General features: G+C 32.5%; 1 protein-coding gene across 1 annotated transcript; it reads left to right on the forward strand.

Moving 5' to 3' along the window:
• The first annotated feature begins 8607 nt into the window (after window positions 1-8607).
• On the forward strand, window positions 8608-12602 carry LOC120162965 (E3 ubiquitin-protein ligase SIS3-like). The gene is made up of 10 exons (XM_039172999.1): window positions 8608-8845; window positions 8933-8971; window positions 9143-9209; window positions 9326-9399; window positions 9713-9851; window positions 9946-10038; window positions 10258-10323; window positions 11133-11252; window positions 11712-11825; window positions 12223-12602. Exons 1-10 carry the CDS (start codon window positions 8817-8819, stop codon window positions 12439-12441), a joined length of 960 nt encoding a protein of 319 aa, XP_039028930.1. The 5' UTR covers window positions 8608-8816; the 3' UTR covers window positions 12442-12602.
• Window positions 12603-15830: the final 3228 nt, after the last annotated feature.

The following is a 15830-nucleotide window of genomic DNA, read 5'->3' on the forward strand; positions in this document are numbered from 1 at the left end:
GTGTCATCACCCATCTGTTGAAGAAGAAATAAGTTGATTTTTCGCATGACGCCCTTGTTCAATAACCCACAAGATTGACATGTTATTTATTAAAAAAGCGGGATATGATTTTGTTGAAAAATTCAGTTGGAAACGTGTCAAGGAGGTCGGATTAGATCAAGAGAGGGAGGAAATGAACCCCATTGGCCATGAAGACGAGCAACCAATTGGAGACGCAATGATGGAAGAAGCTCCAGTTGGAGAGGATGTCACAATTAAGACCGTGATAGAATACATGGTCAATTTTTGGGAGCATATTGATTCCCTTGTGAGTGGAATGCGAGCCGATATTTCATCATTGCACGATGAAGTCTCCATGTTGCGTGACGAATTATGTCAACGACATCAAACGAGTTAGGTAATTCATTATTTATGTTTCTAAACATTTACACGTTCTGAAATGTATTTTATTTTCTTTTAATAGATGTGGACAACTAAACGATCAATGAAGATGAAGATGACAATGAAGATGATGATGATGATCCAAACAATATATCGTGTCTGCAACGCCGCCTTCAAGAAAACTTTTAATTTTTGATCTCAATGGTGTCCTTCCAAGACTGCCTGAAGGTTTTAATTATGTTCTTTTGTATCCATTATTTTAACATATATGCGTAGAACTTTAATCTCATTTTCTTCATGTTATAGATGTTGTCCTTAGAACAGGATTATTTTAATTTATGCAATTTTGTGTAGACAATTTTGTTGTTGCCATTTGGTCTTCCAAGATGAGGTTAGAACTGTTGAGCAATTGAATTACTGTAGCCAAAATTGTTAATATACAATTGAATGTTAACATTCAAACTTGATTACAATCTCAGGCATAACGTCGACCGTGTACTTGAGAAACTACCTTTATTTTCTGAGCATTTTCTATTCATTTTGGTAAGATGAATGTCATTACAGTTTGCTGACTTTTTTTTGTCTATGATTCCTACATATTTATGTTCGACTGTTTGTGAACAGGATTAAACAAAATGCAAAACATAAGATAATGTTACCTACTGTAAAGATCTCAATGATGTTTGGAACGCGTGTCCTGATTTTAATGAGCTAAATACACTTTTGGTCGATGATTCAGTGGAAAAATGATTTATAATCCGGTAAGTTGCATTTATGCAATATGTTTTTCCAGTTAAACAGGTGTTCATATATTGATTATTTTAACAATTTATGTGTTTATATAGAAATACAATTACATATGTCCACATACCTTTGACGCTGCTTCCCATTTGAACGACAATGCTCTAGGTATGACACAAATTTATTCATTCTTATCCAAATTTAGTTTATTGTTAGTAAAATTGCATCTCATTAGTTTGATAATTGAAATTATTTATGTATGTCCTCAGAAAAAGGCGAAAACATACGAGAGTATTTGGAAAATTTGTTGAAGGCGCCTAATGTTCCGGACTTTGTTAGAAATAACTCTTTTTCATCGGATTAATTTCGTTGTCGGTACTTTATTTGAACATTATTGTGTATGTATCTTTTGGTTTGATTATATTGTGTGTATATTTTCATTAATTATTCCATATTTGCTTCTCTGTATACAGATACATTTGAGGATTGTTGAAATATCAATACTAGTTATTAATGTATTTTACATCTGTGTGCAAATGTATCGAAACACATTATTAAATAAATGTTTTCTATGATCTCCACAACAAAGTTTTCATACTTAAAAATATCAGTATATTTATAATCGTTTTCTATAATGTATCCAAACTTAAAGTTTCCCATAAAGTGTCGATCCATATATAAAAAGTAACGATCCAAAAAAATATCGAAACCCATAATTATAATGTAATGGGTAATTTTTCAATGTAACCGGTATAAATATACCAGTTTTATGAAAAATATGTCTACAATATTTATCGACACTTATTAGTATTGTGTCGATACTTTTTGTCTAGAATGGATGCCAAAAAGGGTGAACCTACAAAGTGTCGATACATTTTCATAGAGTGTCGATCCAAAAATGGTTGCACGCATAAAGTTTTGATACATTTATTTAAAGTGTCGATTCCAAAAACATCGAAACCCATAATTATAATGTAATAGGTAATTTTGTAATATAACCGGTATACATATACCGGTTTTATGAGAGAATAGGTCTATAATATATATCGACACTTCTTAATATTGTGTCGATAATTTTTGTCCAGAATGGATGTCAAAAAGGGTGAACGCATAAAGTGTCGATACATTTTCAAAAAGTTTCGATCCCAAAAACATTGAAACCCATAATTATAATGTAATAGGTAAATTTACAATGTAACCGGTATAAATATACCGGTTTTATGAGAGAATAGGTCTATAACATGTAGCGACACTTGTTAAATTTGTGTCGATACTTTTTTTCAGAATGGATGCCAAAAAGGATGAACGCACAAAGTGTCGATACCGAAAATATCGAAACCCATAATTATAATCTAATAGGTAATTTTGTAATATAACCGGTATAAATATACCGGTTTTATAAGAGAATAGGTCTACAATATGTACCGACACTTTGTAAATAAACCTCAGGTTTTATTGGCTATGTTGTCAACATGATTAACCTGGATAATCCCAGTTACATAACTGATTCCGCCATGATTGCGGGAGACTATACTCTACAGATTGTTTGGCATTTATGTGATGATGCGGATGAAATATTAAACAGTCTCATAATCCACAATAAAAATAGACTAAGAGAGTAAATTTTGTAAATATAGGGTTAATTTTGTATAATTTACATTATACTCAAACTGAGCTTGACTTGAGGACATATTAGTTTGTTATGTCCCTCACCGTTGTAATACCCACATCGCCTAATTATCTTCTCGACCTTGTTCTTCGGTACTTCTTTTCGCTTGCGATATTTTCGTTGAGGGTCACAAACGTTGTTTAATACACTCCTCTGGTTGACTGAATCATTCAAACCAAACGAGTTTTCTAATTCTTCTATTAGTCTTTTCATCTCATCTCTTGCGGTTTTGAAAGACTCGTCTGTCTTTGATGCAATATAGCATAACCTACTTGACGTTGAACGTAGAGCAGCGAACCGTACCATTTGCATCACTTCTGGAGACACATTCAAGTCAACATAACTGGGTGCAGAAGCCTTCGCATCATTAGTCCACCTACTTTGAATCAAAGTCCCGGGCAAATATGTATAATTCAAGTGCTTCAAAATGTGAAGTTGATGGCGACACAGAAGTCCAACGGTCTCGAATTTTTGTAGGAGCAAATTAGGGTTTTCGTACGAGAATCAAAACTAATTTCAAATTTCCTATTTTTTTCTTTGTACTTTGACAAAATATAATGTTGACTTTCATCTGATAAGGACTGAATCTCTGCCTCAATCCGGTACAATGTCTCCCGTAGAAGTTCATCTTGGAACACATGAAAAGATTCGCGGGTAAAAATCGTAGCAGTATGGCTTTCAAGGTCGACCAGTTTTGTGATCTGGAAGGGCTTCGTATGGGAACTTAAGTAATATGCTTTCAACTCGTTCATACGCATTCTACTAATTCCATCTTCAATTGCACGAACAATATCTAAATATGTCTTCTTGTGTTTCAGTGCAATCGCTAGTGAAGCATTCATAGACTCGCACTTTTGTGTTGAGCGAATATTGGCAAAGAAATGACCGGTTATATATGCTTGTGCCCATAAGTGTCGTGTATTTCCCTTCTCAATCACCCATGGATGCTTTTCGACGTTGAATTCTGAAACAACCGAACGCCATTGAATATCAAATTCCTCGGTTGTCCACCAGGAAGCCATGCATTTTGATAATGTTGCTGTAAATTTTGGGTCACCAATGTTAGCTTGTGCATTGCGAGAAAGATGCCAAGAACATAATCTGTGCTTAGCATAAGGGATAACAGATTTGATAGCCCTCTGCATTGCCCTATCCCCATCGGTGACAACTGAAATAGGTGATTTATTCATCATGGCTTCTAAAAAATTCTATAGCACCCACTCGAAAGATTGAGACGTCTCTTCAGCGATTATAGCAGTGGAAAACACAATTGTGTTATGGTGATGATTGACACCGACAATAGGCATAATTGGTCGACCATACAAATTATCTTTGCACGTTGTGTCGAATGCAATTACATCACCGAAGCATGTGTAATCCGATCTCGATGTAGAATCCAACCAAATAAGATTAAACAATGCCCCTGATTCGTCTACCGAGTATGTCATAAAAAACCCGAGATCATCATGTTTCTTATAATCAAAGTAGGCAATAAGCGCATTCACATCCCCATTGACGATTTCCTTTGCTTTACCTCTTTGAAGTGCATTGTAGAGGTCTTTATGTGTAAATCCAACATTATGATAGCCCCCTGCCTACTACGTTAAATAGTTCATTACTTGTGATGTGCCAACATCGACCTCTTTCAATGTTGTTGCCTCATCGATATCAGCCTTACTTACATCTCTATTAGAACGCATAAATGGTGTCATAGGAGGTGTGCACAAAGCATTATTATGTTCCTGATAAGACTTACTTATAACCCACTGATCGTTTGTATTTGTTACTGTAACTACGACTCTAGTCTTACATCATGTTCTTGTGACTGGCGTATGAGCACGTTGACGATTAACAATATTGACTTTTGATGCTCGAAACCCTTCTTTGGAACAACAAAATTCTTGTGTCTTCACATTCCCTTCCACGTCAAGCCGTGTTGTTCCCTTACGTGCACTAAACCCATGTTCCCGTGCAAATCCCTTGTAAAAGTACCAAGCTTGATCACGTGAACAGAAGAGCTGACCAACCAATCTGTCAGATTCATCAACATTATGTACTTCATGGCATTCCTCGGTTGGCTTAACATTGTCTGCATCAGTATGATCCATGGCAAAAATTTTGTTGTGCAAGTTTAATGGTCCCGGAGTTGATGGAGATGTAAGCAAAGGTTTATTGAACATGTTTCAGTCGTGCTGCTTTCAATAGGATGTGGTATTGGTAGTTGTAGTTAAAGGGTGGATACAACATTAAATTCGCAGTACATATTTAGGTATGTACAATAACTACCTAAATATATGTCGATACATTTTATACAAGTATCGACCCAAAAAAATCAAAACCAATAATTATAATATAATAGGTAAATTAACAATGTAACCGGTATAAATATACCGGTTAATTAGAAAACATGTCAACATAATGTATCGACGCTTGTGTAATTTGTGTCGATACTTATTGTCCATGATGAATGCACAAACGAGGTGCACGCATAAAGTGTCGATACATTTATTAAAAGTTTCGATCCCAAAAACATCAAAACCGATAATTATAGTATATTAGGTAAATTTACAATGTAACCGATATAAATATACCGGTTTCAGCATAAAGTATCGACACTTGCTAAATTTGTGTCGATACTTTTGGTCCAGAATGAATACGAAAAAGGGTGCAACCATAAAGTGTCGATACATTTATAAAAAGTATCGATCCCAGAAACATCGAAACCCATAAGTATAATGTAATAGGTAAATTTTCAATGTAACTGGTATAAATATACCTGTTTTATGAGAGAATATGTCTAAATAATGTATCGACACATTAGTTTGTGTCGATACTTTTTTCCAGGATTAAATATGAATGCCCAACCAGGTGCAAGCATAAAGTGTCGATACATTTAAAATTGTATCGATCTAAAAAACATCGTAACCGATAATAATAATGTAATAGGTAAATTTGCAATGTTACCGGTATAAATATACCGGTTTACTTCGAAAATAGGTCAATATAAGCGCTACCTATTACATTATATAAGAGCTACCTAATATGTTATTGTACTTGATAATATTTTCGGTTAAATGCCTATTTTATTATATAAGCGCTGCCTAATATGTTATTGTACTTGATAATATTTTCGGTTAAATGATATAACATTACCGATCAAAATTTTAACCGGTCACTTGTTTAACCAGTCACACCGTTTTTTAACCGCCGCACAGCAAAACTACCGTTTGCAATAGCTAAGAAAGATTGTAGAGTAGATGAAAGTAGTATAGACTTTAGTGATAAAAAGTAATCTTGTTCTTTTTAGAGGTATTGAGTTCATATAACTACGTTTGTAGGGTGTTTGCGCAGTGGTGGAACTTGGTGATAGAGTTTGGGAGGGCCAACTTAAAATTTTTAAAAAAATTGAAGAGTTTAGTTTACATTTTTTTTTTGCAAAAAAATTAGGGTCTAGCTAAATTTTTTGAAAATTTGAAAGGCTTAATGAGAATCTTTAATAATTATGGGATGTGTTTAATTAAAAACATTCAAAAATTTTAAAGTTTAATATGAATTTCTAAAAAAATTTATGAGGAATAAATTAAATTATGAAAATTTTAAGGGTATAAATTATAATTTTTTTTCAAATTTTGAGGGGTCATAACCCCCACTAGTCTTAACTATGTTTCGCCACTAGACAACAACAACAACTAAACCCTATTCCCATGTGCAATGGGGTAAGGGGGAGGTAGAGCAGTAGGCTGCCCCTAATGCCAGGATTGAGAGCAGCTTCCGTGGAAGACCTCCGACAGTCAGAAAATCAAAGATAAAGATTAAATGTAATGCATGTATAAGTAAATAAATAAATACACAGTTGAATAGTCTTCATATGCAGGCTTCATATGCATGTCTGTAATGGGAAGTAATCCCTGTAAATAAATTCATGCGTAAAAATCTCTGCATATAGACAGAAACATAAGACCCGACTAAATTTAAAAAGAGGAAACCACAAGAGAAGGATAATAATGTAAGGGTATAAGACTCAACTGAAACTCGTTTCTTCAACTTAACTTTGACATACTTTACGGATGATAGTTTTTTTTTACATTTAACTTTAATAAAGTAGCACGAACCAATTGAGCTCAGTAGTTAAGAGACTTGTTATTTTTCCTAGAGGTCATGAGTATGAACACCAATAGGAGTATATATGTCTTTGAACAAATATTACCTTATATTTACTCATATGTATAATAAAAAATATAGGGTAATGTCACTAATTATACTTAAATAATCATTGTGGTCACTAACTTTTAAAAATTATAAAATATTTATTAAATTTAGTAAATTATATAAAATGGTAATTGAATTTATTTAGCTTTTACGACTATTATAATATGGTTGTCACTAATTTATAATAATTTGAAGAGCTTAATAATTATTTTATTATTTTTAGTTATTATAATATTATAAAAACTAAGATAAATTATACATTTAATATCTAAATTATTAATTTTATTTCATTTTAGTACCTAAACTTTTATTTGTTTCAAAATCATATCTAACGTTTACTTTTTTTTATTTCATTTTAGTACTCCGTCGTTAAAAATTTAACGAAATTACATCATTCATCACACTAACTATTTTCTCACTCCTATTTTGGTCACTAAAGTTAAAAAAAAATTAATTTAACTCTCAACTTTCAAATTGCTCATGTTTTAATCACTCTAATTTAGTTTATTAATAATTTTTGTTACATAACATTTTTTATTATTTTAATAATATATAATTAAAATAAAAAAATTGAAAATTAGAGTGATTAAATTAGGAGTAATTTGAAAGTTAAGTAATTAAATTGAAAAAATTGAACTTCGATGACCAAAATAGTAGTGAGAAGATAGTTGGGTAATGAATGATGTAATTTACCCACAAAAAGTGCCATGTATGAAAGTTTAGGTATCAAAATGAAACAAAACTGATAGTTTAAGTATTATACATGTAGTTTACCCTAAAAATTAATTTATAATAATTTGATAAATTGAAAAACATTTCATAATTATTTACTAATTAAAATAATTATTTAAACATAATTAAATAATAAGTTAACATTTTAATATTGGGTAAAGTATATAAATGGACCCTCTAATATAAGATATTATTTTGTTGAATCCCCACCTATTAAAAATTATAAAATGGTCTCTCAACTATAGGGAGTTGCTTTGTTGACTCTCTTAACTATTACAAGTTACAAAATAATCATTCGACTATTTATTAGGTTCCAAACTCGTCATTTTTTGTTAAAAGCTAACGATCGTCTGAGCTAGACGTTAACATGTTGATTGAGATATAATAGTCGTTTAAGATTATAAGATCATATTTTATTATATTTCAGTTAGCAAGTTAATGTACAACTTAGATAACTATAAATTTTTTAACAGAAAATAATGAGCTTGAAACATAATGAATAGTCAGATGATCATTTTGAAATTTTTAATAATTGAGAGACTTAATAAAATAACTCTCTATAATTAAAAATATTATTTTTTAATTTTTAATAATCAATGACTTAGTAAGGACCATTTATATATTTTACTTCATAATGATTCAAATACTGAATGATTCAAATGCTGAATGATTCAGAGACTCTGTATGAATTAGTTCTAAATGTGACATGTTGTTTAATAATGATTTCAATGTACTTTTATGTTAAATTATTTAATATTTTTTACTGATAAATCAGTCAACATTAAGCGCCGACCAGATCGAAACAAACAGCCCTTAGTCCTCAAAATGCTACTGAATTTCACTTCACATTTACCATTTTCTGTTCTTTTTCTTTGTTATTTCTGAAAATTTATGTTTCTCCTTAATGAATCAACAACTAGAGCAAAGTTAACCATCGTACGGATATATTCTTGTTCGATTTCATCTTTTTTTTTTTGGGTTCCGAATGAATATCAGATCTTTTGGGTTTTGATGTTCTTACACTCTCTAAAGCTCACGACCCCTTCTTTTCTCTTCTGTTATACTTTTTTAAACTCTTTCTTCTATGGCCATAAGAGGCGTCGATTTCAAGTGGTTTGTTTTTCATCTCTTTAATTTTTCTTTCATTTATTTATGCAGTCAAATTGATTTTTTATATGGTTTCCCCTTTCGTTTTTGCAGGTATGATGGGTTTTTCTTGTCTATGCTGGCTACAAGTGTGTATCCTTTTTTTCTAACAGTTCGGTTCTTCATATGGTTACATTTATGGAATTCTGTTTAATAATGCTTGGAAAATTGGAGGAAAGGGGATAGGAAATGAATCTATTGTTGTCTTCTTTTGTGTTTATTGGAGAATTACTTTTTAGTTCTTTAACTATTTTTTTCGATTAGAATCATTGTTGCAATCAATTGGAAGCGTTATCATCATTGTACTTACCCATTGCATATATGGATCATGGTGAGTGTTTTTTTATTTGAGAGTTTTTTATGGATTGTAAAGTTGTTTCCTTCTGGATTTTGCTGATGCAGGAAAAAAATTCTTCTGAATCCGTAACTTGATGGCTATTGTTTCAGGTTGATTACACTGCTGTGTTCGTTTTTCGTCTTTTGATGTTTGTAGATAATGGACTTGCTGCCGGAATGGGTTTGTAAGTACTTACCTTTTCTAGTTCAAATCAGACTGTTTGATCACGGGCTTGAGAATACTTCATCTTTAGGTATAAATTGTTGCTTTTTTTTGTTCTTTTTAATTTCATGGTAGTGCTGTCATGCCACTCAACTTAGCAACTAGAGTGCCAATTAGCCGTTACAGTTTAGAAATCTATTTTTACCTTTGTACTGTTTGAATGTCAGTTGCAGTTACATGCAATTCCGTATTCTGTTAAAGGTAGTATTCTGTTAGCAGCTGACTTTAAAAGGTAGTATTCCAATTATCTTATGCTTGACTTCATTTTCTTCTAGGGATTTTGGATGGCAGCAGAGGTATGCTCGTTTCTGTGGAAGAATAGTGGTCCTCTCAATTCTGTCTATGCTACTCTATCCATTTCTTTGGGCCTGGACTGTAATCGGCACTCTATGGTTCACCAGTGCTAGGAACTGTGTAAGTGTTTATTGCTTTCGCGGTTGTCAGGATCATGCTCTTATGAATGCTATCTTATCACTGGGGTCTCGAGTTAACATGGCAATATATGCAGTTGCCCGAAGAAGGTCAGAAATATGGTTTCCTTATTTGGCTGCTTTTCAGTTACTGTGGACTGCTCTGCATTGCTTGTATGTCTATTGGGAAGGTTAGTCATGCCTATACTCCAGTAGAGTGTCTCTTTCAATGACCTTGCTGCTGTATGTTATGGACCCATGATGACTGCTCTGTTTTGTGTCTGTCTCTTTACGTTAATGTCAAGTGTTCTCATGACCTGAATGTGTGCATAGAACATCTAAATTGTTTGTCATGATATTTTTTTTATTACTATGTTCCTATCTTTGTTCATGAAATTCATCTTCTGCAGTGGTTGACACGGAGACAAGCACATCACTTACGGGCTCAGCAGGGAATTCCTATTTCAGAATACGGGGTGAGTTCTTAATCTCTTGCTACAGGTATCTTGAGTTGTGTATCCAGCAAAAATTTTCTATTATTTCATTGAAATTCAGCTATTGATGATATATTGATATGTTACTGACGTGGAGTTTTGAGGAAATAAAAGATTCACAAGGCGTTTTGTTTAATATTGAAATATGGATAAAATACACTTATGATAAATGTATCAAGGAAAGGTTAATGAGTTCAGATAAACAAAAGAGATTTTGTATATAATTTTCTATGCAATGGTCACTTTGGTGTTTATGATGTAAATATTTGCATAATTTATGTTCTAAACATTTATTTTTCATTTTGCTTTCTATCCAATCTTAGTGGAGATTTCTGTAGGAAGCTAGACTAGAATTTCTAATTTGGTGCACCAGAGCACTACATTTATCTGTCTTTAAGTGGAAATCTAATTAAATTATGTGAATACACAAGAATGTTGATCTTGGAAAGGTAATGCAGCTTGGTTCTGCTGAGTCGATATAGTTTCTCCAGTGCCTGACATCCTTTATAGCTTTTTAACCAAGACATCTTTCGCAACTGACCACCAACCTTCGATTAAAAAAAAGTACCTAAAAGTGGTTCTATCATTCACATTTTTAACCTTAAATGATGCAGGCTTTGTCTTTTGTTTGAATTAGTCACTTTTGTTTCAATTTTGTCGAGTTTATAATTATCATAAAATTCCTTGACAATCTAAAACATGTGTGCATGTCGGTGGTTTCAGAAATTCTCCTTCCATATCTGTATCATTTCAGGTTGATGGCTCTGAACTAAACAGATACTTTAATCTAGGTCTTGGTGGACATGATTCGCGTACCAGATTGGGCTTTTGAAGCTGCTGGCCAAGAGATGAGAGGCATGGGCCAAGATATGGCACCATACCATCCTGGAATTTATTTGACTCCAGCTCAGGTTGGTGCTTAGTTATTATGCACAGCATTCATAATTTCCTTTATTCGGTTTTCCTGTTTGTGTTAAATTTTAAATTCCTAGAAAAGGTCATATGTAGAACAAGTAGGGAGAAGAAATAGAATATATAAATTTAGAGAAGAACTCCGGAATAAACAAGATTAAATATACAGTGAAAGTCAGATGGGATTGATATACAGTGAAAGTCTCAATAATAAAACATTCAATGCGTAAAAGCTAATTGAAACTACAATAACGCAGGCATTGATAACTAGACACAATACTTGATTAAATATGCTAAATGAACAGATATGACCCTAAAACCCCAATATTTGAACATAAAAATAAAACTCTAATTAGTTTACAAATTTTCCTGATTATGTGTAAAATTTACTATAAACCTGAATGAAATGTAAATATTTTCTATCCTGACCTTCCCTCTTTTTTTTGGTTGTTGCTCAGAGAGAAGCAGTAGAAGCACTCATTCAAGAACTTCCAAAATTCAGGTTGAAGGCCGTTCCGACTGATTGCAGTGAATGTCCAATCTGCTTGGAAGAGTTCCATGTAGGGAATGAGGTAATACCTTTTAGTTCTACTAATCCTTCTTGGTTAGAGTAGATAAGACACTCTCCATCAATTATAAGTGAGTTAGATTTGTTCCTTGTGAATTTGGCCCTTTAAAGGTAATTTATATTGACGTAAAATCTGTTATGTTTGTGGGATCTGAAGTTTATACTCGCAGTCCTGAGTTTCCAGGTTACTGGCTCGAATATATTAATTTCTGACTCACTGCAACTCACACTGATCATATGGAAAACAAGATACCTAATAAATATAACACTATGATGAGAACTTTTCCTGATTTTAAATCTGAAGTTTCTTGCAGAGAATGCTACTTAATAGTCTGATAGCTCAGTAGATGGCATATTTTTGCTTTAGCATTAGCTCGAGTTTCTAACAAGGAGTGGTGCAGGTTCGTGGATTGCCTTGTGCTCACAATTTTCATGTAGAGTGCATTGACCAGTGGCTTAGACTGAATGTGAAGTGTCCTCGATGCCGATGTTCTGTGTTCCCAAATCTTGACCTAAGTGCCTTATCCAACCTCCGAAGTGCCGAGTCTGAACGATCATCAGCAAGTGTAGTCACAACAACCCAATACGTGAGAACTCAGCCTCCCAGCCAGAGCTATTAATTGAGATTGCAAGGTCTACTCCGCCCAGTCCGAACAGGCAATGCTGGGGCACCAAATGACGGAGATGCTTTAGAAACTGCTGAGAATGGAGCCTTTAATCTGGTAGCCCAGAATTCTAGAGGCACAGAAACTGCTGGACCCTGGCTTGGTCATCTCTCCAGTCCGCCACAACACTGAACATTTCATGAATTTTGCTCGACAGTTTTTTTGTCTAACATGTAGCCGAAATAGGCTAGACGATGATGTTCGTCCATGGCCATTGCTAAACACTTGCAGTGTGTTACTTTTTGTAACAAACGATGTATAAGTTGGCCTACCTTGATATCACCATAGGGTTGCTAAATCACATTGGAACCAAATATGTTTCATCTTCTTAGTCTTGTTCTTGAAGAGGTTGGCAATCCCATCATCGTTAATGGGCCTCTGGGTTTCAGGCTCCACCCCATCAACTCGAAATTCAAGTCCAATAATCGGTCCTATCCACTCGATCATCAGATTAGTCTATATCTCATAATCCATAATACTAGATTTAAAAAATATTTTTAAAGATGGATACACAAATATTAATAACATAATCTTTTTATATGGGTGAACATAAATTAAATTTTACAATGAGTAAAACTAATAATATAAATAATTAACTGGAAAAAAAATTAAATTTCGGTGTTCACCCTAGCTAACATGTAGATCAGCTGTGCTCATGGAAACCTGTACCAAAGTTGCTAGTTATCGACATTAAGGATGATCTTTTGACAAATACTGCAAGGAATTATCATGCCACACGTGTGTTGTGGACCATTAACCAATATTCCATTTCAGGTAAAGAGAACCGGTCAAGTGTTGTATACTCTTTGAAATTTGGGTAGTTCTGCCGTATGGCGGTGTAATTAAAGGCTAATGAAAACAATCGAAAATATTAAATTTTTTTAAGGTTGAATACAACTTAAAATGCATTTTTAATATTTTTGGTTGTAATCGAAAATGATATATTCTTCGTAATATTTTTGGTTTTAATAGGAAATGTTAAAACATTTTAGGTTGCGAAAATGTTAAAAGATTAACATTTTAGGTTGCGCTCAACAGGAAATGTTAAAAAATTTAATATTTTCGGTTGCTCATTTCCTTAACCTTAAATTAGACTGACGTTCCTTAGACATTCCCTTGAAATAACACTTGCTAATGTTTTTTTTCTTATTGAAGTATAAAATTTATTAATTAAATCCATATACACAATTAACAAATTTAAAATAGTTTAGGTAATAATCAGATATAAAAAAATACTATCTAAAAAGTATTTAAATACATCAAGAGCTACAAAATTAAATAATCAATTAAAAATATAAAAAATACATGAATTATATAAAAATCTGAAAACTTTTAAGTACAATCACACTCTAACACCAACCCACTTTAATCCTGCATAGAAGGGATCAAAACACATCATGATTTTTCCTCTTCTTTATTTTTTTGTTTTAGAAAGAAACAACTAATTTTATTCAAAAATAAAAAATATCCTAAATTACAATAAAGATTTACAATTATAATCGTAAATTAAGTACATAACTTGGAAAATTTCCTAAAAATATTGAAACAAAACTAGCAACTTAAGATCACATAAGAACCATACAAAGAAAGATTAAAATCTAACCAAGAAAACTTAAACAAAGATAGATGCAAAGAGATCTGATTGCATCGACAAACGAACCACAAAAGATTAAACTACTAAAAGACCATCGACAAATCACAAATCAAACTCGAGCGATGTGAAAAGCTATCCACGAATGTATAATGGGTATTCAATTCATTATGAGGGTTCAAAGCATAGAAGATCAACAATATAACAGATAAGTGTCATCTTGATCAGTCGTTTAATCAACCCTTAGAAAAAGATAAATAAAAACAACGGTCAAAAGGTCGAAAACGTGTCAAAAGACTGAAGAAAACGTGTCATAAGAAAAAAGAAAACGTATAATACATGCATACTTATTGAAAATAAAAAAAAACAATAAATAATAAAAAGACAATAAATAATATCAACGATCGACAACTAATATTAAAATTAATGCTATCGTCGATCAATAAAAAAAATAAACTACTTACCAATTAAATAAACCTAACCGTTCCTCGTCTTTTATTACTTTCAATCTCACCAAACAAAATTATAATGCTAAAGTACGAAATTAAAGTACATGAGTACTGTTTCTAGAAACCCAGTTTGATTTTATTTCAAAGTCAATTTACGGCCAACAGAATTGTTTGACCACATAATTTACATATTGGACAGTGGTCATAATTTAAATATTTCAAAGGAAACATAGATGTATATACATTTACATAGTAAACGTATATTAAGAGAAGAAAAGCAATATTTACTTTGAATTTAAAAGGAAGTTTACTCTCCTAAGTCTCTCTCATTGATAATCCATTCATTTTTTTTCTTTTTGTCTTTATTAATCGACGATGATATTAATTTTAATATTGATTGCCGACTGTTGGTATCTTTATTGTCCTTTTATTTTCTCTTATTTTTTTATTTTCAATAAGTCTGTCTGTATGACACGTTTTCCTCTATCTTTATGATACATTTTTTAACCGTTTGACAGTTGTTTTCATTTATCTTTTTCTAAGTGTTGATTAGACCTCACCAAGACTGATCAAGATGACGCTTATTTATATATTGTTGATCTTCCCTGCTTTGGATCTTCAGATTGGATTTGGATACCCGTTATACGTTCGTGGAAAGCTTTTTCACGTTGCTCGAGTCTAGGGATGAGCATGGGTCGGGTCGGATTTTCAGTCAACCCGACCCGAAAATTATACATTATGTACCTGAACTAGAACCCAAACCCGACAAAAAAATATACACCCTCCACCCGACCCAAATCCGACTCGAAATAATATATTTATTAAAAATATTATTTTTGTTCAATAAAAATAGGGATTTAATTGAAAAAATATATATAGGGGAATTATTGTAATTATCCCTAGATATAAATGTAAAATTATATGTTTTTTTCTCGGGTCGGGTATTTTCACCCTAAACCCGAACTCAAACCGAACCCAATTTTTTAAAAAAATTATGACCTGATAGGGTTGGGTCGAAACCCGTCAGATTCGGGTCCCATGCCCATCCCTACTCGAGTTTGATTTACTTTTTTTGTGGTATTTCAATAGCTTGATCCCCTTATGTTGTTCGTATCCCAATACGATTAGATCTATTTGTATTTATTTTTATTCAAGTTTTATTGGTTAGATTTTAATCTTTCCTTGTATGGTCCTTATGTAATCTTAAGTTGTAGTTTTGTTTCAATGTTTATAGGAAATTGTCCTAATTATGTACTTAATTTACGATTATGATTGTAGATTTTTATTGTAATCTAGGACATTTC

Source organism: Hibiscus syriacus, unplaced genomic scaffold (assembly GCF_006381635.1).
Source record: "Hibiscus syriacus cultivar Baekdansim isolate YM2019G1 unplaced genomic scaffold, ASM638163v2 tig00111427_pilon, whole genome shotgun sequence".
NCBI classification, from domain to species: domain Eukaryota; kingdom Viridiplantae; phylum Streptophyta; class Magnoliopsida; order Malvales; family Malvaceae; genus Hibiscus; species Hibiscus syriacus.